General features: G+C 34.7%; 1 protein-coding gene across 1 annotated transcript in view; it reads right to left on the minus strand.

Moving 5' to 3' along the window:
• Nucleotides 1–25521, minus strand: part of LOC129253341 (tyrosine-protein phosphatase vhp-1) — a 57048-nt gene that overhangs the window by 11519 nt on the left and 20008 nt on the right. Inside the window, exon 3 of the mRNA XM_054891664.1 lies at nucleotides 20539–20763. Within this exon, the coding sequence (XP_054747639.1) occupies nucleotides 20539–20763 (225 nt within the window). The remainder of the gene's footprint in view (nucleotides 1–20538; nucleotides 20764–25521) is intronic.

A 25521-nucleotide genomic window follows, 5' to 3' on the forward strand; every position in this document is an offset into this window, starting at 1 on the left:
AATCTTAACTTCTGGTATATTTTTAATAATTCAATGGAAGGGTTTCTGTGTGTATTTATTTTGAAGTCATGGCATCTGACAGTATTTCTATTACTTTTGGAGGTAGCGCTAGTTAAATCACAGAAATAATCTGCCATATCTTTATGCTTGCGATTGACGGAGGCTAGAATGCAGGGCAATAGTGAGGAGCCTTTGAAGGATTTATAAATATAAAAATATTTATTTACTTCAGTTCAATAGCTCGAGAGCTCTGGCTTGCCCAGTTGAACTCCATCTGCTGTTGACACCAACCAGTCTTTGTATAAAATATTTTTATGACAAGTGGCTACAATGGAAAAATTGATTTTGTTTTAATAACGGCCGCGTCTCTGCAAGCCTCCGCCGAATGCAGTCACTGCCGCGAAAAAATATCTCACAAAAATCATCAACTAGTCAGAGGTGGCATCAAAGTGTAGGCTTCTCAATGTGAATCTATAAAATTTCAAAAATAATTTCCAAATTAGAATGAGCAACAAAATTGCATAACCAGAATTCTTCTAAAGCTGAATATGTTGGTGATAATATTTTAAATTAATTAAATAAATAATTTGTTAAATTTTTGTGAAATTTCTACAAAATTTGAAAAGTTTTATATCTGTTATAGCTTTATAAAAATTTATACAATAAAAAAAATTGCTTGAAAAATAGTGCCACCATTGTAAAAAGACAAATACCTATACTATGTGTGTAGCTAGTCATTCAGAAAAAACAAAACAGAATAATTTTCATAAATTTTGTTGACCAACCCAACTATGCAAAAATCTCTGCTTACAACTATGAGTTTTCTAAAGGGTATGGCGCTTAAGCTCCTTATGATTCGCCGCACACTCTTTTGCCAAATGTACTAATCTGTATAATATGGATGTATGTATGCACAAATACATATGCACATATACAAGGTGACGCACAATTAATTACCCTATCGAAAGATTTATAATTTTTGCAAATAGAATTCGACAGCCGCAGCATACAAACAGACATCCAATGCAGCGCTTAAAGGGCAAAATGAAGATTTCCATCACTAAAAATATTTTTTATGTAATAAAAAAGTTATTCAAAATCAAAATGTGATGATTAGTTTTGCGCCACCTTGTATTTCTAAAATTATGTGACAAAATAGCAAAATGGTTAAAAACCTTTGGAAGTGTGTGATTCACGCGTCGTGAGGGGTGTGCCATATAAGGCAGCATTAGTCCATGCACATGCAAGTGTAAATAGGTGTACTTAGGTACATACAAACATACATACATACATCTATATTAGCAAGCATGTGTTTAAAAAAAAAACAAAAAAGAAAAAAAAACTGAGGGCTATGGCTGATTGTCTTTCAAACAAATCTAACTGTTTGACTTCCTTGCTATGTACATTTGTACGTATATACATACATATGCATATATGTACATTAAATGACTGCCATACTGTCTGCTTGCCAGAGTGTCGCTAATACAATACGAACTATTCACATACCCATAGATATGTATGTATGCAGGCATAAAGAAGCAATAACATTGCTGACTCATAATGTTTGCCAAAGCATTGAAGTGTTGAGTATTAATGGCCTCAAAAGTAAATATGTATGTATGTATGTACGATTGTTTGGCAAAATCTATGCGTTCATTGAATTCAATATTTTTGTTGCTTCTGCTGGTGTTTCCACAATATTTTTGGATTTATTTGCACAATTTTTTTAATATTTTTGTTGTTGCAGTTTTGTTTTCCTTAGCGGTGTGGCCTATCGGCAATCGTAATTATGATTTTGCATGTGCAAAAAAGAGAAAAATTAAAAAAAAAAAAAATGCGATTGAGCGTCTGATTTATTATGTGAGCCAAGGCAGAGGAAATTGCTTGGCAGAAAATTTTGTAGCACAAAATCGAATCGTGAAAAAGTATTGCAAAGCGCTAGGTCGCATGAGAAAATACATAGAAAAATGTTACACGTTAATGTGCCTAGTTCTAGTAATTACCCGAACCCGTACTTGAATTAGTCAGCATAGGATTTGATTTTATTTCAGTTTTTGCTAAGTTAATGCACAAAAAATGCCGGTGAGTTGGCGCATAATAAGTCGATTCCCATTAATTTGCGCAGTGACGTGGAAAAATTCACTTTCACACGCTTGCGGCTCACCGTTTCTTTCATGTGTTTTCAATGTTTCTATAAAAAAAATATTACGATACAATAAGTAACAAAATAATTACTAATCGATGATTAAGTGCCACCAAAAAGCCTTAAAGGCGGCTATAAAAGGAAGTGCCATGATGCGCATGCGCAACTGACTGGATTGCGTTACTCACACTCAGCGCTGGATATGAATGAACAAATCAGCGGCGACAACGCATCGGAAGTAAATATTGAATAAACGGTTCACATGAGTGATGAATATTGACAAGTTACCAGTGAACAAATGGTGGGTGGCGGCGGCGGCTTCGGCGGCACTGGCGAGATTGTCATTGTAATGGAATTTTTGGTATGTGCACACCATTACCTTTTGTCACTTTTAATTTGTGAGTTTTCAAATGGCTTGTATGACTTTGTGTTCTATGCGTAATTGCGCGCGATGCGTAATCTTAATCAAGGTGACTTATTAGCTACATATGTATGTATTCTGTCACACCGTGAAATGTCAAGCATCACGACGGCAATAAAGAATGCAACGATTTTGGATGACGCAAGGACTGGCTGGCAGCTAAACGGCTGTTGCACCACCGATGACGTGTTGCAGTGTCATCTCTCCAAGTGTTGTTGCATTCTAGAAGATTGCGCCTTTCAGTTTCGATTTCGTGAATTCTTTAAGTCTTTTTCATTTCTCATCTTATGTTTATGTGCATTGGCTTGTGTGTTTTAATTGAGCGTGATGATTAAGAATATTTTGGGGATGACTCTTAGCGTACGCTATGCATGTACTTTTCACTTGCAGCTGCAACATATCACAAATACGAACAAACACATTCAGATGTTTGCTTATCAGTGTTAGTAAGGCGATGAGCTGTCTACTTTGTAAAGATACATATATATACACATACGAACAGACATATCTACAAAATTAAGTGTAAATACGTTTTGACTTTGTTGTTGGTGCTAGCAATTGGCGATCGCGAACAACAGGTCGCCGCTACTTTGACCGACTGACGCATAAAGGCAAACAAACACTAGCAGCTGGCCACTAAATAGCAGCCAGAGGTGAGGATGTGTGACGCGTCATGTGCGACACACAAGCATGACGCAGACACGCACTTTCTGATGCTGCCACTTTAATTTTATTTTTCTTCTTGATACACCTTTACACACAAATATACAATATTTCAGTTATATTGCTGGCCTGTCTATGCCGCCAACTCTGCCGATGTCCTTCAGCTGGCGCTATCTGTCCGCCATTTACACGTCATAGTATTTAGCGTTTCCTCATACTCGCACGTACATATGTATGTACATACGTACATATTGCATGTAATTTGTGGCATGCGGAGGTTTATTTTGAAAACTTTTGTATGCTTATTGCGAGCTAAGTAATTTATTTTCTTTTTTTAAATAAATTTCAAGTCATATACGGCGCTGACTCATTGGCTTAATTGTTCTTTATTCTTAATTTATTGCTATTTTTGTGAGCACGTTTATTCTTCTTCTTCGCTCTTTCACAATAAAATCCACTCGTCAGCGTAAACAAATGAGTTAACAAAATAAAGCATTTAATCCACGCTAACTCGATGGCCTCAGCGATTTACTTATACTTTTATTATCTGAGTGACGGCTACTCTTCTCCTTACTTCGCTTGATCTTTACTGCGTGGTTTTTATTCTCCCTGTTTTGTTTACTTCAGTTTTTTTAGTTTCTTTGTTTTTGAATAAGTCATGGCCGAAACACGTTTTGGCAGCAGCTTAATTTTGGCACTGACGCTTTTTTCGACATTTGGTTGTCTCAAGAGAGACAAGATGCAAAGTGGCATTAGTAATGAAAACGTACGAATGGCAAATGTTAAAAGCATAGAAACCGTAAAGTCAGTAAAGTGAAGATTTTATGAAGAAATAACAACAACAATGATGCAATGAAGCAGGTGTCAGCCGATGAACAAGCATACCCACATACATAAGTCTGTGTGAAGATAGGTAGATGACTGAATTGTGCGAAATGGCGCCGAAGTAGTTACCAAAAGCAGGTAAATTTACACCAACCGATCGAAACTCACACCATTATGCAAAAAAGCCGTATGAGCACGTACATATGTATGTACATACAACTGTATAAGTTAGTTAAATGAGTAAGGTAGAGATTAGTGAAGTATGCAGAAGATAGTTTCTCGCAATGACAAATACGATCTACAGTGAAGTTGGAGAAATCTTTATGAACTTTAAATTTTGTAGCTTGGCTAAAATATTGCACATTAGTTACAAAATTATTATTTTTTTTTTGTATTTAAAAAATTTTTATTAATATACATTTATAAATTTTGACAACATTAAGCCATTCAATCTCGAATCAGTCCCGAAGTTAGTTGGGATTCCGATTTCCAGTGTTGTATTTATAAGAAAATGCAATTTGTAAACCGAATATGTTGCACTTTGAAGAAAACCACTACATCTGTGCATACTTTTAGGATGATGTTCATAGGCATACTTAAAGGCAACCAATGGTGCATATAACGGGGTCCTAATTTTGGAGAACAATTTATTTATAATAATTTTTCCACTACTTGGACGAGTGAGCAGCGTTTGTTATTGACGAGCCATTGACCAAACAATATTTATTGCAGTTGCAAACTTGCCAACAGTCGACTGTGTATTTATGCGTGAGGTTGAGTGATAAGTGGCGATCAACAAAGCAAGAATAAAACAAAAGCTATAAAAACGATCAAAATCAACAGAAACAGTAAATAAATCGCAAGCTTTGCCAATGATTCATGTGAAACTTTTGAGGGCGCCAACGCTATCGCTCCACCTCCACCGACAACAAAGTTCAAGTGCGCGCTTGCCTCAAACGAACTTTAAGTTTCCACTTCATTCAAGTGAATTGAACTCAAAACAAGTAAGTCGCAGAAAAACAAAAAAACAAAAAAATCATAATAATAATACAAGTGGTCACTACTAAGAGGACTGCTGCGGTGCGCACGCGCAATTCGCAGCCTTCACTCAGCAAGTGGCATCCCCGCAACAAGCGTTAGGAGAGAGGAGGTAGTCAGTTGCCATTAACAACAATGAGTTGCTCTGCCATCCAGTAGTCGCGTTTGCGACTGACTGCGAACAAAGTACACTGTCAATTGGAAGTGATCGATTTTTGGCGTTTTTCAGTTTTTGGCAAACAAGAAAAAATTTATTTGAAGCTAGTATGAGACAGCTTCTGGTACTTCGTTGATTGACCTTCAACTTGCGCACTCAAGCAGTTGATTGGCTCATTTGCGTTAATATAAAAAGTTGTTAAATGGAATGCATGCAAAGCTAAGCAATTAAATTTAAAAATATTTAAATATAAAACCAAAATGCAAAAAAATTAATTTTGTTAACTTTAGCGAGTCATTGTCGCCGTGGCGGTGCGGTGCATTCAAACGCTGTAATTAGACTATAAATTAAATGCGATATCCCCAAAAGTACTCAAGCGAAGTTCATGCAGTTCAAATTAAACAGTTTTTGTATAAAATCTCACAAAAAAATTAAATACATAAATAAAAGAAATAAACCAAAAATAAACCTTCACTTTCATGTTTAGCGGGTGGCTTTGCGGCTGACGGTGACTCATCCGTAATGAAACGCGGAACGCGCGCCTTTACAGGGAGCGCCTGCGCACACGCTAACGATTCAAGCAGTCACACACACACACACATGCGTACACACACCTAACAATTGTTTTGTTTTGATGAATGACTGACTGACTGACAGCTTGATCGTTGTTTGCACGCTTCAATGGCTGAATGGATTCCCGTGAGTTGTCAACAATGACAACAGCAGCAACAACAAAAATCTCATCGCTGTGATCTCATGCTAATGTAAACAAAAACTGCGAATTATACAAATTCGCCATAAAATTTAATGAATCTCGTGTGCCCGTGGCTGTGTCTTTCCCGCTTAGAGAAGTCTGGTCGTCTTTGAGTTGTTTACTCTCTACTGCGAAATGCAGGGTGATATCAACGCCAATGACTTATACACATACATACATACATATAGTTGTAGGTGAAAGAAAACGTTTCGCCGTAATTTGCGGGAAGCTGGAATTTGTACAAGCTCACGCGTCTGTTACATATTTATGACTTATAATAAACTGTTTATATTTTAAATTGTTGAGGCATGAATTGTACATCAGTTTGCAGTTACATACCAATGTATGAACGTATGTGGGTGAGTATGAATGCGGTTAACTCGTCGAGCTGACCGAAGACCACGCAAATATATTTACATATACGACATCTCTTGGAATTCCTGGGTCATAAATTGATATCGCACATTCCTTTGCTTTCTTAAAATTTCTTTGACTTTTCAATATTCAACAGCATTTATTTTTAGCGCGATGACAAATGCGTTAAAATTACGTTATGGTATGTACATAAAATATTTATATACAAACAGACATACGTGCATAGGGTTATACCACTATTTGTGCACACGCCCTCAAATATCCGCATTGTGATGTTGCTATTTTGTAAATGAAAATATGAGTTTCCAAGCAAACTAGTCTTATCATTTTTTTTATTTTTGATGAAGTTCAGATTATGTTATGATTTCATCATTTCTATGAATAATTCGCGGGATTACTATAAATAAATGGTAAAATTCATTGTTGCTATGGTTTCGTAAAAAGAATTATTACAAAACAGGGAGACGAAAAGTAACTGAAAGGTACATATCCATATATGAATGAATTAAACAATATTCTAAACTTCTTTTTGTTGCTTTTTATCTAATCAGTACTTAAGTGATAATCAACAGCTCTGCTGTCATTAGATGAAATTTGTATTAGTAAAGGTGTACGTAGAGGAAGCTAATTTGCGTAAATAAAAAATAGTTATAAAAAAAAATAAAATAAAAATAAAAAAATAAGTACGTGAAGGTAAATAAGTGGTGCTTAGTGCAAAAAGTAGTAGTAAATATTTATTGTGAATAATATTTATCTAAGAAACAGTAATGAATGACCCCGTCGAAATAGAAAAGATCTTCGAAGCAGGCGAAAAACTTATCCCGCAAAGGCTGAACATTCTTTGACCAAAGGTGCAGCTTGTTGCACATAGCAGAGTTATGATTTAGAGTTATTCAAGCAAATGATTGCCTTCTAAAGCTAACTTAATAGTATCACGAAATTGATAATTATTTTTACCGAAAAAGTTGGGACATCTATCAGGGTTAAGGTTATTAGTTATTTAAAAAAATTAGTGTCTAATAAAGGATAATTTTTTATCACAAAAAATCGGAACACCAACCAGAGTTAAGGCTACTAATTATTAAAAACAAATGATTACCTTTTAAGTGTCCCGAAACTGATATTTGTCCCGAAAAAATCTTGGCACCAGAGTTATGGTCACTAGTTATTCAAACAAAATGATTGCCTATTAAATTCAACTTTATAGTGTCGCGAAATTGATAGTTATTTGTCCCGAAAATGTTTCAATACTCTTGCAGTATATATTTTAAAAAGTGCACAGCAAAACAGAAACAAATCGGTCCGCGAATTCCAGTATGTCTTATAACACTATTGTGTGGGGCGGCCTTCAGGAGTTTAAGGCTACCGTAAATATTATTTGAAAACGACTAATGACGAAAAAGCTTTTTTACATTTACAGTCATATAAAATGTTTCAAACCACAATATCTTAGAAAACTCTCCATTGCGCATTTACTGTTATTGCCGAAGCTCAAAACGGCGTCCTGTTTAGACTACTAAAAGACACGAAGCGTTCACCGACACTTCAACCATTGGGTAAATTGTGACAGAAGTTGTCTATTGGCCTTTTTTCCATATAAATACCACAATTAATTACAATTTCGAATGAAAATTTCCATAAATTTGTTACAAAAAAATTCACATCAAGAATTGCACAGTGTACTGTTTGGGTATTTTTTATATTCTTATGCATATTTGACGAGCTAGTAGTTTTTTGTCAATAGCATTAAACTAAATTTTCTCTTTATATAGGCATCAAAAATCTTAATTTACATATGTAATATATGTACAATATATATTCACTTTTTTACTTCTCCATTAAATATTTATTTAATTTTCTTTGCCAGGCAAATTCAAGCTAACTGCCTATACATTCCGAACGCTGTTACTTTCCTTTTGCTACTTTCCCCCCAAGTATCTTATCTTTTTTGCTTTGTTGTCAGCTTATCTTCTTATCATCTAAATATCAATGTATGTATAAAAAAACTTTAAGAAAAACGTTTTGAAAACTGCGTCTTTTCTTTCTTGGAAAAAGTGTTGGCATAGTGTCATAATAAAAAAAACATTTGTGTAAGAATACATTTATGTACTTTACTTAAATATACATGCGTTTGCTTACATACTATGTTTGTAATTAGTTTAGCAGTTTAAATGCCTTTCACGTACATACTCGTATATCTATAATTGTTCTTAAAAGTTGTGAAGAGGCAACTTAAGAAGTCGCCAGACGTATCAAGTATGATTTCAGCAAGTCTGTTAAACTGGATTAATTAAAAATAATTTTTCAAATTACACGAAAAGTTGGTTAACAAAATACTTTTCGTTCGTGGACACGGGAATGTATACATTTTAGCAACAAAAATAGTTGAAAAAACACCTTCCTTTGTCCTCCTTTGTCTGACGGCAGATTTTTATTTTATTTTTTTCTTATAATTTATTTTTTTCTCATATTTTATTTTATTTTATTTTATTTTTTAAAACCTGTAATTTTTTTTTAATTTAATTTAATTTAATAAAAAAACAAATTTTTTGTTAACTTTACGCAATAGTCTTCAATTCCAAACAAGTCTTCTAATAACTATACTTTCACTTGTTACAAATACACATGCACTGTAGTAGATTAAGATTTGGTTGCACCGAACAAGATTACGTGTTTGATATAATATAATATTTTTCAATTAGTCAGTTCTAACTTTATGTTTTAAATTTGCTCATATTTTCTTAAAATAAGCTCAGGTGCTTTGCATTGTTGCAAAAAGGAAAAATCATTACTTAATTTGGACTAGATAATCCATATTCATTATACATATTTACATGTATAAACTAGTACCGTTTCATACCACAAAAATAAGTTGTATCATTTTTTACTTGATATAAGAATATGAAGCAAACTTTCTAGCTTAAGCTTTTCTTGACTGTATAAGTATAGTATAAATCTATTCCCTTCGTAAAAGTGAACTCGAGCTCAAACTTTCGTATTTGAAACTATCGCTTGAAAAATACATATTTATATCTTCATTCCTGGTGTATTTTCATATGTATTTATTTTTTTTTACTTTAAATTTAACTTTTCCATTTGCTTCTATGTGATTATCACGTGCTTATCAAAAATGTATAGAAATCATGACTCCTTTTCGCAACGATTTGATGTCAGCGGGCCATCGAAAAAGGTCAACTTTCAAACAATTAGATACGCCGATTAATTTACAGCTAGCTTTTAAAATTATGAGAATACAAATAAGAAGAAAAAGCATATAAAAATAATCGTGAATAAAATGTAAGTCAAGCTATTAATGTATGAACAGTAATGTACAAAAGACGTGAAGTAGAAGAAACAATGAGAGAGCGGACGCAGAAAAAATGTGAGTAAGTGAAAGAGTTATAGACAACAGTGCGCAAGTTTTGGAAAGAATATCATAAACTGACCACATCTCAGAAATTAAAGATCGTACCAAAACCGTCTGTAGTGCAACTTACTAAACAACTCCAGATAAACCACTAGCAATTTACAAAAGATCAAGTTCGTCAGCTGTTGAAATTTTCTAGGTCAAGTGCCAGATTTTACACAAAAGCTCCACTAATTATTTAAGTTTTGAATTTTGAAGTAGAGCAGCACTCGAAACAGGGAACACACTATTCGTCACTATTATCTTTTGTTAGCGTAAAGCAAATGTCCAAAGTGGAAGTGGCGGAAACAGGTGGGCAATGCGAAGACAGAAATGGAAAATAAAAATATAAAAAATGCTATGTAGCGTAGTAAGAGTAAGTTGTATATAAAATGAAAAATGTTTAATAATTATAAAAAAATCAACAAACTACAGTCTAGACAAGAACGACGGACGGAAGAAAGACGAACACAACCAACCAACGCAAGCTACATATGGTTTGGTATGTTTGGTGAATACAAGTACACACATAAACATGTAGGGGCGTAAGTAGTTGTGTGTGAACCAGCAAATGTGTAATACAAAAAAATCTGTTTTCACACCATAGCTAAGTGATAGCACGTAAGCAAAATGCGTGAATGGATAAATGTAAAGAAATCAATGAATTGTTGAATGAATGAGTCGGCAAATGGCAGTTGAAAGTATGGCATAGAAAAAAGTAAAATTTAAAAAAAAAAAATTAAATAAAATAAAAAACAAATACTTACATGCGCAAACAGTTAATGAAGTATTAAATGAATATGGATAATTACATTTCTGACGACAACAATGGGTTTGAGGGAAAATGGATTTTTAATGGCTTATTTGCATAAATTTTGGAAAGGAAAATTTTGCTAATGAAGAATTACAACAAGAAAATAACTAAAATATAAATAACAAATAAATAAAATTCCCAATCTTTCAATAAGAAAATAAAAATTTGTAAAATTTTAACAGTAAAGAGAAAGAAAAAGAAAGAAGACTGGTAACATTTAAAAAAAAAAAAGTTTAGAACTTAATATTTTAAATACTAAACATAAAAATATTGCACACAAAATGACAACCACAAAAAAAAATTATATTTATAACTATTAAAAATTGAATACAAAATTGAAGTAAAGTTTCCAATCTTTGAATAAGATAATAAGAAAAAACCATAAAATTCCGTAAACATTTTTTTTAATATTTATTAAACTAGAAGCTTAAAATTAGCTACGAATTGTCAAAATTGAAGTAAAATTTTTAATTTTTTAATAAGACAATAAGTAGAAAATCATAAAAATTATGTACTAATTTCCAAACACAGAAATTTTGTACTAATTTTCCAAAAAAGAAATTTATAATCAAAAATCGCATACAATTTGTCTTATGAAACTATTTATTTAATTCATATATTTATAAATAAGGTAATAAGCCAATATCAACATTTTGTTGAAAAAAAAGTTAAAAAAACAGACAAGGACATAAGATAGTATAATTATTTTGTAAATACTTGCAATGAAAAAATTCAAAATTTAAAACTAAAAGGTAAACGAAAAGTAAAAAAAAAAAATTAATATGATTATACTTTGTTCCCTAAGGGCTACTGTGGAAAAAGTTGAAATAAAGTACTAGCGTTAAATGCAAAGTTAAAAAAGGAAACGAAACAATTTTTTTTATAAAATTCAAACCGCAACTTTAGGCAGAAAACATGTAACATATGGACTATTTATGAAAATAATTATTTTATTAATTAGTGATTTAACTGAAGTTAGGCGGATGTTCTTGGAAATCACTTAGGCCCCGCGCCCTTTATGTGACTTATAAGTCAGTCTTATTACCCTAAAACAAATTTGTACTCAATGTGATTTTATACGGTTCCTAATCTTTAGAAACCTGAGTTCACTAAGCTCCTCAAATTACTAAAGATTGTAGCATGAATAATATTTTAGGAGGCATTTCGAAAGTGGGCAAGCTACCAATTAATTATTATGGCTGCATAAAATGAAATTCTGGCCATACAAATTAATTATGAAAACTTCGAAGTGAAAATTCCGAAAATCACAAAGTTCATTATTTAAATATTAACTCTTAATTAAGTAACTAAATTTTGTACATGGAATTAGAAATAAAGTTTAATTTTTTATTATTTAGCGAATTATGTGCGGCACTGTTTCTTTTTAAGCATCAGGGGAACTCGGACTCTGCAGATTTTTGTATATTTCACACAAATATCTCAATATAAAACCATGAAGTCACTAAAACATTCATACTAAGTAGGCACAGAAGTAATTATTCATGTCAGAGCGAATTACTTATTACGAAAAATTAAATTAAAATATGAAGATTATTCAAAACAATAAACTCATGTTCGTACTCGTAGGAGATTCAAGCCGAGGAAACTGTAAATATTAAATTCAAGTATGTTGTGTGAAAACGATAAATTTGGCACTTCTCTTATTTAAAATTTTCCAAGCCCTTATATAAGTTAAGTTATAAGTTATTTGCAGCACCGCAATGGTATAAATAACTTAGAAAATGTAAAAAACAAACAAAACAAGTATAGGTATATGAAAAATGTAGAGCAAAGCGGCCGATTACTTGTTTCTAATTAAAAAGATTTTAAAATAACGAAAAATTTGCATGCAGCTAACCTTTTGTTAGATATTTTTGGCCAAATTGCTTGGTATTTTAGGGCGTAAGTCGTTTTGCCTGCTTGCTCAAACATTTCTTACTTCAAGTCAAGCCAATATTTTCATTATTTATACTTATGTAAATATGTATGTGTGTAGGTAAATACTCATGTTGGCTTGTTGAAGTTATTTTACTCCGCATATGAATGAAAATAGCATGCGCATTGACTGAAATTCATAAAAATATTACTACTAAAATATTAAAGAAGAAATTATAATAATAATTGCTATAGTATAGACGAGGCAAAAACGTCAGAGTGCACACATGTACACATATATTATATCAACACACACGCAAATGAGTGCTATAAAAATAAACACAACGCCATATAAACAATGCACATACATACATATCTATATATATGCAAGTATGTATTTGTAAACATTTATATTTACTCGCACGGCGATTGCTTCAGAAATTTCATGGCATAAAAACGAAATGGATGATGATGAGTCATCGGCAGTCGACAGCCGCAAACCACCAGCCAGCAGCCGGCAGCGAACGAGGCAGTCAGTCAGTCAGGCAGCCAGATAGTCATTCAACCAAACAACCAGGGCGAGTTGTTGACGCTGTTGTTGTTGGTGTTTTGACTTGGAGTGTGGCAGGGAATTGTACGCAGGGAAGTCGCAGTCAGTCAGCCAGTCATCCATTGCTTTTGTTGATTCTTTACTTATGATCGTTGTTGTCATGTTGTTATTGTTGCTTGGCCATTATAGCTGTTGCTTCAGCAGAAGCAGACCCAATCGGGCCGGTTAAGTAGAGAGAGAAATTTCGCCCGCACTCTCGAATCTCTTAGATACGTCGAGAGTTCTACTACTCGTCGTATATATGTCTGTATGTGTGAATGTACATATATTTACTGAGGCATATGTATGTACGTAGCGCCGCTATTCAAATGTACCTAGCTGTGTATTCGTCTTTATGCGCATATTTGCCAGGTATTACTGTGTGTTGTTAGCATTTAAAAATTTTCTTGCTTTCATTAATTTTTCTTATTGTTGTTTTTGTTGAATTTTTCAGTTTGTACTTAAAAGGCTTGAGGAATAATGAGAAGAGGCAACATAGTACTTTTAGAGGTAAACATAACCATGGGCTGACGTCGATGACGATTATTGCACTGGTGTGAGTTGAAAAGGGGGTGGCGGAGTTGTGCACGAGAAAGGTACTCGTAGAGTGGTTGTAGGCAATTGTCGGTGTGAAACTGTTTTGAATGAAGTATGTATTGGTGAGCGTGTTTTAGAAGGGACTTACATATGTATGTGCATATGTGCATACGTGTGCTGTCGTGTGTTGGGTGGTGGATCTGGTGGGTTGGTGGGATGCAGCAAGACCGACTAGCAGGCTGTCAGTGAATGAGATTATAATTGTTTCGTGCCGTGTGCGAATTTATTGTGTTTTGTGTTTGCTATTGTTGTGCTCTTCGTTTGTGTGCACGTAATAGCATTCACTGTTACATACATTGCTGTTGATTTGTAGTAATTTTTGGAAGTTTTCAATTAATTTACTGCAAGCAGAAGATAATGTATGGAAATCTAAGAAAATCCCAATTGAGTTTATATATGCCAGCGGGAATGAAAGGGACGCTGGCCTGTACGTGGAACTCAGCTGGCTTTCATAAGCAAAGTTGTAGATGCATTGTATGTAATTTTAGTAAATTAGGGTGAGTGATTCTGGGCAATGACTAATGCGTTTAAGTGCGTACGTAAGTAAATAGGTATAATCTACGATAATGGCGTAAGCTACAATAAAAACTGCTGTTCCAAGAAATCCCTAATATTTCTTCATTTTAGGGCCCACTAATGTACTTATATAATGAGGTAGACAACTCAAACTTCAACAAAATCTTTTAGGCACCTTCCTCATCCAAAATATAATGGCAAAGAAGTGAAGTTGTTGATAAAGAAGCTAGCACTCTCTACGCTGACAGGTCCAAAATGGACTCTACATTCCGAAGTACTTGGTATAATTCTATCATTACGGCCGGCAAATCAACCAACCATATCTCAGTCGGAAATAGTTACAATGGGCAAGTACTTTTAGCATCTTTAGGTAATCAATCAAAGTAAAATTGAATTATACTTAGCTTCTCATATGGGCAGCTCTATGGATTCTGGTATACAATTCCACACTAGGAGCATGAGACATTTAAAATGAGCTTTCATCTTGTTATAGCAGATCGAAGTCAACGGATTTGCTAGAACCAGCCACAGATGCCTCTTTGAATCTCTTGAATAATTATTCCAATTCTGGAATATTTTGAGTTAGTTTAGCTCGAGTACTTAATTTTTATATACAAGCTTACTAAGGAACGATTCAGCAATTACGAAACTTTATCGACACGCACCCAAAATATTCGCTTTGCATGTATTCAATAAATTGTTAATGACACAATTTCCCCACGCATTAGAAATAATAGTTGAATATAACAGTATAATTAGAAAAGGACACGTAAAACAAGGGTCAGAGATAAAACACGCAATGGAAACATACTTCCAAGCCGCACGCACCTGCCATTAGCAGCTGGATAATGGGGAAAACTGGTTATAATAAAAAATAAAATAGGAAAAAAGGACACGTACATGAACTAAATATCGTAATAAATGGAAGGGAAAACTATTCATGCCAGAGCTCGGCTATTTTCGAAAGCATACGAGAATATTTTAGTGAAACCTGCCAATAAAATTAAAAAAATTCCTCGAATAAAATAAAATCGCCATATCGTAGGAGGAAACAGCAACTAATGACCAGCCGGGCTAATGGCCGCAGGCATTGGTTTATGTAAAACCGCCAAAACAAACCCACAAAGAAATAAAAATTTAACACGCAAAAAATGCGAGAGGCAAATCGGAAAACTACTAAAAACAAGCAAAAGCAAAGGAATACAAGCATGTTTGGATGTACATATGTATGTATGTATGAAGGCGAGTAAGCAGGCTATGAATAGCTGCTGGGCCGGAGGTGCAGAGGTGGCGTGAGGAAGTGGAAAGTAGAAAAGCCGCGTGTCAACAATTTAGCCCCAAGGTAGTTCATTTTAGTTTTATACGGTCGTTGTCCCGCCAAAGAAGAGAATTTATGTTTGGGAGAAGAGTAAGAAAAGAATGCTCACTGTCCTTCTGCTACTTTTCAGCACACCTCCAAAAATATTATATGTACTTATGTATATGTATGTATGTATGTACTATATATGGAGATGAGCACCCGCTGCAGGCTGGCGAGGCCAACAACGGCGATAAACCACCGCTATATATGATTATGGGTGGTGGTGGTGGTATAAATAAGATAAGGGTTGGGGAGTTTGCCATAAGGCAGACAAACAAATAAATAAAAAATGGGTGGTCGCAGGCAAAAGAGCGGACAGACGTACTAGCGGTTGAGTGTGCGACGCAATAAAGCGAAAATAAACTGAATCGATGACAGCCGAAAGGCGAATAAAAGCAGCGAAAGCGGGGCGGAGATGTCGGTGCGATGGCTACAAGGAACAAAAAAAAAATACAAGTCATAATAATAGTAAAGGAAAGAGGTGTTCTATGGTGGTGGTACAATTGCGGGCGGCTGATTTCCGTGCCACATTTGCATTGCAAGGCGATGACTCATCATCAATGCTATCGCCAACGCCATCCTCATCATCAGCGCCATCAGCACCAATACGATGATGAACAATAATAATGCCACTACCAACAGAACTACATCCATACATATGTATATACTTATACATACATATGGATATGCAGCGCCAAAGGCTATATTCGTGCTCGTGGCAGCTGTTGTGACAACGACAACAACTACAATAAGAAGGCGGAAAATAATGAAAATGGTAGCAGTTGCGGTGCTGTTTGTTATTTTTGGACTGAATGCAGAATGAAGGAGTTTTAGAGAAAATGCGTGGCTGCTCATATACTGTTTTTTCTTATTTGCCAGTTTTCCGGTAGAAAAAGTCAATGGTGCCGAGTTGGTAAATTTTTTAGTGAAGTCAGAAACACAACTAGCTCTAATTGCTTTTTTTTTATATGCAATTAGAGAATTATTATTATATGGAATTGTTTTAAAAACACTTCTTTACAAAGAGATTGAAGCGCTGGTGTGCATACTAGGTAAATTTTAAAAATCGATGCTCTAGGGAGTGCCAGTTTTCGCTTGATTGCCAAAATACTATAGTAATGAAGCTCAGTATTAGGGCTGTTTTCTCTAGTGAATACGTGGCAACACCGCAGAGCAAAATAACTAAAACTATTAAAATCATCTGTTTAAAAACCGACAGATTGACCATTGTAGATAATAAAAGAGCTAAAGAAAAGTTAGGAAGGCAAAAAAGTGTCAAACATTTAGCTGCCAAAGAGAAAGTAGTCGTAAGTTGGTAGAGTAGTTCTTGTAGCTGAGGAGCACAAAACACTCTTTCACAACTTAAAGCACCGGAATGCGGGTAACGTAAAATGAAAAGTTTGGCTGTCAGCTCCTCTAGCTTCACAAATGTAAAGTAGTTGGCGCCCTCGATGCAAGGTATGTTAATAGGGTCATGCACTAACCTTTAACGTTTATCGACGATAACCACATCTATATGCATACATACACACACATACAAGTACATAAAACAAGCAGTCGAGGCTACGACAATTTATTTAAAGAACAGATAAATTTTAAGGGGAAGGTAAGAATCAGATTTTTCCAACAGGGTTGTTTTGTTTTCTGTCATTACAGTGCGTGTAAGTGGGTTCATAAAAGCCCACGAGGACAAAAGTGTGTACGTGACGTAAAGCGGTGAGTTGTAGGCGAAAAAAATGCGTGCAACAACACGCAAAAAAAAAACCAACAACAAGGAAACACAAATTGAAACAATGTTGTTAAGCAAACACAGCAATGAAATATGAGGGTACCAACCCCTCTGACCGAATTCGTTGCGTGAGAACGAAAAAAGTGTGTGAGCGAGAGAGTGAGAGTGTGCCAGACTGAGGATGACTAATCATTGTGTATGCGATATAAACAAATATTATATTAAAGGAAGCATGCTCCTCAACGATCAACCAACACAAGGGGGAAAGGGGAAGGATGAGTGGGCTGTTGTAGAAATGCTTATAAGTGGCGAGAAAAGTGCGGTGTGAGGAGAACGGAAGAAAGTTGGTCACCGAAGTACATACAAACACATGCAGGAAGAAGGCTTGTGGTTACCGTTGATTCAGCTGCCGAGGGGATGCCTCATTGTTTGTGTTTCCTTGCGTCGATGCGTCATTTCGAAGCAAGCGGGCTATCGATAAACGCAAGGAGTAAGGTGGAAAATCTAGTATACAAAAGGGCGAGTAAAAAGTGTTACAGACGGGCGAAATGTTCTCATATCTGCATTTGTATGTACGGAAGTAAGTATAGAGAAAACTTACACAGAAAAAAGGTACCTAAAAGCGTCAAACGGCTGGCCGACACGCTTTGCGGCAACAGCCATTAAATATTGTACATACATTTGTATGTATGTATGTATGTAACTGCAAAAACAGCAATAACAATTATTGTAAGTCAACAGCAGTTCGCACGCCGTCTGTCAACGATGAAGTAATACACGTGAAACTGTTTTGAGTCACCTCCAAACGACTGCCTTCGTTTCCTGCCGACATTCGTCTGTTGACTCTCGTCTCTTGTTGTCAATGTTAGCCATAGCCATACCAGGCAACCAGGCTACCATTTAGTCAGCCTTTTCCCAGCCATTCCGTCTCATGGGGACCGTTGGCCTGTCTGCAATGGTAAGCGCACTTGCTGCAGTCTGAAGGGTCGGCCGGTAAATATACAAACATCTATGTAATTTTGTGTTTATGTTAGTGTCGCTAGGAGCCATACTGTCTGTTACGAACGGCAAAGGCGACTGCAGCGGTGTTGGCGGCAGCAACAATGCTCACGACAGGCGATGCGCAGAGACTCCCAGTTTATTGGTTGCATGGTTGGACGGTCAGACAGTAGCTTTTATTGTCGTTTGCTGCAGGAATGACGAAAGAAAAACAGGCAATAAAACTGCAAAACTTTCTTGTAAATATTGCTAATTAAATAAAATTGAAGGTTTCGTCGCTTTGACGCACTGATGACGACTTTTGTATACCAAGCAACAAAAAAACAAAAACAAGTTTCAATTGCTAAATATAATAGAATGCAACGGAAACATTTGTGCTGCAGTGGAAGGAGCAGTATATTTGCTAATCAGCGGAGAAAATATATGTACGTATGCACTTACGTACCTACAAATTTGTTTCATGCCGCTCGAAAGTACTAAGTAATTAAATAATAGAAAAAATATTAAAATAGAAGGAAATTTTAAAATGGAAAATAATAAAAAGAACTCTAGCGATTGACGTCAACTGCGAGTCAAGAACTAAAAAGAAATTAGTTATTTAAATTTTGCCACAAAGTATAAAAACCACTAAAAGAAAATCCATTGAAATTAGCCTCGTTGGAATATTTTACTTTTTAATCCCATGGTTATGTTGTGTGGGACAGTAAACAAATCTGCTTAAAGCTGTGAAAAATTATATATTAAATAAAGGCATTAAAAATTATGTTAAACTAAATGACTAAGCCAGAGAAAAAAACAAACGCAAGATACTAATTGACTAAACAAGAAAATTTGGAATTTTGGCATACACACACATATACGTATATATATACATCTGTATGCATATGAATTTTTCAGAATAAGTGCTTTCCTTCTAATAGATACAAGAATCTGTACTTAAGATCGATATACATATACGATTCCTCTTAGTAAGGGAAATAAATTTTAAAGTATACAAAAAAATCAACACAAGTTTTTTTTGTTATAAGCAAAAAATTATTTTATGTTTCAATTTTATGAACCAGAATAAATAATTTAATTGAAATGATAAAATTTTTAATTTAACTGGCTCAGATATGAGTACTTTTGATTAATTTCCCACTCAAAAGTATACATTATTTTAAATTGCCAATCAAACAGCTGCAAACTAAATTTTTGTGTCTGATATTGCGCCAATAATTATTTTGTGCTTGTGTTCTGAGTTTCTAGTAAAATAAACATGCACCAGAAGTCATAAAATTTTGTTAGAAAATACTGTGTAAGATTATGCGACTATTTTTTTCTAATAGAAGAAATGCACATTAGACCGGGCGGCCGCCTATACAGGAAAGCTAAGGTGGATAGTATTTCGACACCATAAAAGAAAGTTCTTGAAAATTGGATAACACATAGCCAAGTTATAATGAAAAAACCATTTCAACGGTTTTTAGAAGAATAGAAATTAAAAAACTGTATGGTGCCGAAATCCTTGCTTTATAAACAGAAGTGAACTTTGCAACTTTTTTTTCTACCCAATCTTATGTATGAGCGAAGGATATTTTATATTTATACATACAGGGTTGCCAATATTCGACGGACCTATCTGGCAACCCTGTATCTTTTGACAGAGACGTCAGATCGCTTAATGACATCAATGGCGTTGGAAGCGCCAGTTCAAGCAGATTTTTACCATGGAACAGTACACGCCACGCGAGCACTCGCAAATTGTTGAAATTTACATTCAACAAAAGAAGTCAATTGTGAAAACTCAACGTGCGTATAAAAAATTAAATAATGTGAAAAGTGCACCTTCTAAGAACACCATTAAAAGTTTGTACGAAAGGTTTTCGACTGGTGATGCTCTTTCTAATCCAAAGAGGCCAAATCAAAACCGACCAAGGCGTCGCCAAGGACATCGCAAAATCGCCGTTCTCAGCAGTTGGACATTGCTCGGACCACTTTACAACGAATTATCCGCATTGATTGACAAGCCTCGTCGATTGGAATGTTCCCAAAGAGTCATCGAAATCCGTATGTATATATATACCTATACACATATATGCTAGAAACAATTACTCTTTGATATCGCTGAAAATATGTAAACTGAAAATCCAATTTTAATTATTGCCTTTATTATTTTTCTTTTTTCTTCAAGCGCAACAAACTTTCCATATTTTGACTCATAACCCGATTTCGTTATACAAAAGTACTTGAAACACAAAATTTTCTAGAAAAATTAAAAGTTGTATTTTTACTCACCAATAAAATCGTAGGCCTCTTGAAAATATTGTTTTATATTTTGATGCGGTGTATCACTGGCAGGTATCTGTTTATACTTAAGTCCCGGCGTAGGTCCTGAGCTGGGTGCTTGGCAGGTAACATTCAAAACACAATTGGCGCCCACACTACTCGGATCGCTGGCATCTTTGCCGTTGCCCAATAGTAAATGGGGGAAAACTGGTGACGCGGGATGGGTTTCGATATCTGTGAAAAAAAAAATGAAAATAAAAAGTAATGAAATTGTATTTAAAAGACTGAAAAAGGTAGTAAAAATATTAAGTTTTCAAAAAGCACAACAACCTATGAGATTACACGAACAGTGTGCACAATATTTCCAGCTATGGAAGGAGGGAAATTTAAAATAAAATATCTAAAATGTAACAAAAATTTTAATCTTTGAAAGTTTCTTAACACACATACATCCATACATACGTATGTAGCTGTATCAAAATTGCCTTTTATTGCGTCGCAATTGAGACATACCTAAAAATATATACCTGCACATGTAATTGAAAACAAAATAAAACAAAACAAAAAAACCAGAGTAAATGAAATGAAAATTGTATTGTTGATGAATGATCTTATTACGGAAAAGTACATAAAAAATTTATATTTACATACTATATCTGAATTAACACCGCGAGCCAATGCGCGAATGTGGTTTGCGTCGCACGCGCCCAATCCAGCGCAGTTCAGCTTTTATGGAATATATACTGCTTATTAATACATTATTATGCGCTCATCACCTCATCGGCAAAACTGCTCCACCTACATACAAGCAATCTACAAGTAATCATACGTACAATAATCTATAATACACATGTATGTACATATCTGTATTTCTGTATGTATATGTGTAGTATTATCTGTCGCTGCTTTATTCTTCACACAAACTTGTTTATCTTACTTTCAAGTTGTATTTCTAGGGTCAAACTCAAAGAAGTTGAGAAGTGTAGTAATCAGCTGTGAATCGGAGACTTTTGTATTTCTTATTTCCCCAGTTTTTCGGTGATTGTCAGCATACAAACAATGTAAGAAATGCACTACCCATTATGTTTATAAATAAATTTTAATCACAGCTGTAAATTGTTGTATGCTTTACGCTTTAGCCCCAGAAAGCTGTCCTCATTTGGGCCCTGAGTTTTTTTTCGGTCGTTTGAGACGTGCGGTCAATGTATTCGACAGCCCGTGTTACTCAATTGCAGTGAAATTTTGTCATAAATTGTATTTAGCGCAAATGTGTGAGCAATCGTTCGTCGAGATTTGAGGATCAAGTAAGCGTTTTTTTTGTATTTTCTCATGTTAATTAACGTTGTAGCTGACGTCTTTTCTGCCCTCAAGTTGAATTGAGAAAAAAAATTAAAAAAAAAGAAAAAAGTCCAATAGCCATTTTAATTATGTAAATGCATTCGCCTCTGGGCGCACTAGACAATTTCGGGAGTTGAGAGATGACAACAACCAGCTAGTGGATACAAGTAAAGGCATTAAAGTAGCGACATATTTCATTGTAAGTTACTTGCTTCGTTAGCTTATTACTTTATAATTGAAATTCTAATATATGTAATATATATGTACAATAATATATATAATTGGCGCTTGTACCCTTTTTGGGTGTTTGGCCGTGCTCCTCCTTCTATTTGTGGTGTGCGTCTAGAACGGCAGATATTTTTTAATAGGAGCTTTTTTTATGGCAGAATACATTCTATGGTTAGTCATTGCCTGCCCAGGGGCGACCACTATTAGATTATGATTATTTGTTCTGAAGCATAAAAAAACAAACATAGACTTCAGTAGATTAGTTCTTTCAACATCACTCGAATGTGCGTTCAAAAGACAGTCGGTTCTGCGTTACCGGAACGACCCGGGTTTATAGCCGGCCAATAACTGTCAGCAAAATTCCCCAACTATTTACGGAGAATGTTTTTGCTATTACAACAATAACTCGAAAAAAAACAACAACGATAACAACTGCCAACATATACGGAAGATTTTAATTCCTCTCGTTAACTCATACGACTTACATTCTTCCTTAGATTTTAAACTTGAAGCTTAAGCCGACAAAGCAGAGGTCAGTCATGCCTTGTTAAAGCACATGGGATACTTGATCAAGGAAAGTTGGATACATTTATGATAAGAGGTCATGGAAAATTCTACGTAAACCATCTATTCAGAATGGAAGACAGCAGATCTCCAATTCGCGATGGTTTGTTATCAGAAAATATGGGAAAATGGATAGACAAAGAAAGGCGTAGGTACATAGCATGAACATTCGAAGAAGTGAGGCAATGTAACATGGAACCGGAGCGACCCGGATTTATAAGTACATTCAGCCAAGGACTGTCACTTCAGTAGTACTCCCCGTATGTGTATGGGGGATGTTTATACTACAACAACAACAACAACAACAACCATGACATATAGAGCAGAAATGTGAAGGAGTCACTGACGAACACTTTGTAAAATGAATTTTCATTCCAAACTGACACTATTTGTTTCTTACGTAATTCGATCGACAAACTACCGAAAATCAATAAAAAAAATTATTTAATGATACTGTTTTTTGCTTAAATTTTTTAAGGAGGCAACCGATGAAAATGACTAATACTTACCTAATTATCTACTTACATATGCCAGTCGACAGAAATAATAATAACCTTAAAAATTTTTCCTTCACATCAATGGCCAAACTGCAATAGGTAGAAGTTGTCTGATTTTTTTTTTGTATTTTTCTAAAAACAAAAATATTTAAACATGCACATTTTCGCATTTCAAGTTTTAAATTTGTGTAAATTTAGATGTTCAAGAAAATCCTTCCAACTATAATAAAAGTATAAGCAATTTCGTGAGTTTACGCTATTTGTAAAATTCCATTGAAAATACGGATGTATTTGCTTGTTACGAGTATTCAAGTAAAACGTGAGATATATCAACAAAATTCAGTATGCATGCTCTTTTTTAGTAAAAAATATGATCGGTATTGAAAATAGACAAAATATGGGTAATAACCAATCCTAATAATGAGATACAAATATGGCACAAAGGTGATATGAGTATTTGGTTTCATCAAACTTTGAAAAATTAAATAAATTAAAAATTAATATATGTATACTAAAATAAAAAATGGTGTATGTATAACTAAATAATATTTAGAAAATTAGTAGAATAGGATAAAAAATACACAAGCAAAATTGAATCTGCTCGATTAAAATCGGGGACCATCTAAAGTTTCTGAGCGGTTTACATTGGTTTTAAGAGAGAAAAGGGCAATTTCCCCACGCGGCATCACATTGAGCATGAGTTTGAATGTAACCCACTGTTACAAACTAATGCTACTTGTTTTGAAAATATCCCGAAATAGGATTTAACTTACGATTCAAATATCTATTGGCAGGGTTGCAGTTAATTTTTTTAAATAAAATAGAGAGGTTTTAAAAACATCATTTATTTATTTATTGTATAGCCATACCATATAATATCTTAGCCTAACAAAATTTCCTCACATATTTTTCGAAAGTGTAGAATTTTATTGTGGGATTTTGCAAATCTAATTATTCTTCCCCGTTCTTATTATAGCTCGGTTTAGTCACATATTTATTTAACAAAAATGTTCACACTTTTAGTCGAAACCTAAATTAAAATAAACTGATATACATAGCTAGTTTCACTAAAGTTAGTTAGCACTAAAAATAGGCGTACATACATATGTATATATGTAAATATTTTAAACGCACAAATGTTTGATAAAATGTCAGATCTTTGAAATGATGATAGCGTTTGAAGAGTCTCGACTCTCATTAGAGCAATAAATAAATTACGAGTATTTGATTGCTTGACATTCGGCCGCCGTGGCCGAATGAGTTGGTGCGTGACTACCATTCGAAATTCAGAGAGAGAACGTCGGTTCGAATCTCGGTGAGATATCAAAATTAAGAAAAAGTTTTTTCTAATGGCGGTCGCCCCTCGGCAGGCAATGGCAAACCACCGAGTGTATTTCTGCCATGAAAAAGCTCCTCATAAAAAGTATCTGCCGTTCGGAGTCGGTTTGAAACTGTAGGTCGCTCCATTTGTGGAACAACATCAAGACGCACACCACAAATAGGAGGAGGAGCTCGGTCAAACACCCAAAAGAGGGTGTACGCGCCAATTATATATTTGATTGCTTGGTAGGAGTAAATGAGTGTAGACGGGCAGGTGTTTTTATAAGAGAAGATGGAGAGGTGATCATTTGGAGGCAAATAGCGATTTTCTGTAGAGACTGAGCAGAAACAGTCACACGTATTTACATATGCAGATAAATATGTATGTATGTGTATTGAACTTACGAAGAGGCTCGTTTGGCTGTGCCTCCAAATTATAAAACTATAAAAGCAATCAGAGAAGCAAAAAAAAACTCAATAACCAAAAACTTCTGCAAATGTCTGTGCGTATGCTTTTGTATAAACATGTACGTATACATGTATCTTTAACCAACAAACCAGCAGCAATTGAAATTTGACGCGTATTTACAAGTCTACAGGCATTGCGGTCGTCTTGTTGTAATTGCTGTTGTTCTTAATTTTTTTTTTTTTTTTTGTTGGATTACTACATTTACGTTTTGTGTTTTCTTTCAAAGCAACGCAATAAATACACGCGGTTTGCATGAGTCATGCAAGCGATGCGATCGACCGCACTGTGAATAATTTGTACATATACATACGTATACGTATGTATGTATAAGTACACACTGAAGTAAAAATAACAACACTACACGCAGTAGCTAAAAATTACAACCATAGCAATAACACTAACAACAACACCAACGACATGTGCGTGCGTTTTAATCGCTCCTATCACATCACACACACAAATATATTTATGAGTACTATTTTCGCTTCGCCACTTGCTACCCCTCTTCCTTTCCCACTTCTCCATATGGCTCTTTTACGGGTATATATACATATACACATACATATCCATACGTAC

Source organism: Anastrepha obliqua, chromosome 1 (assembly GCF_027943255.1).
Source record: "Anastrepha obliqua isolate idAnaObli1 chromosome 1, idAnaObli1_1.0, whole genome shotgun sequence".
Classification (NCBI taxonomy): Eukaryota; Metazoa; Arthropoda; class Insecta; order Diptera; family Tephritidae; genus Anastrepha; species Anastrepha obliqua.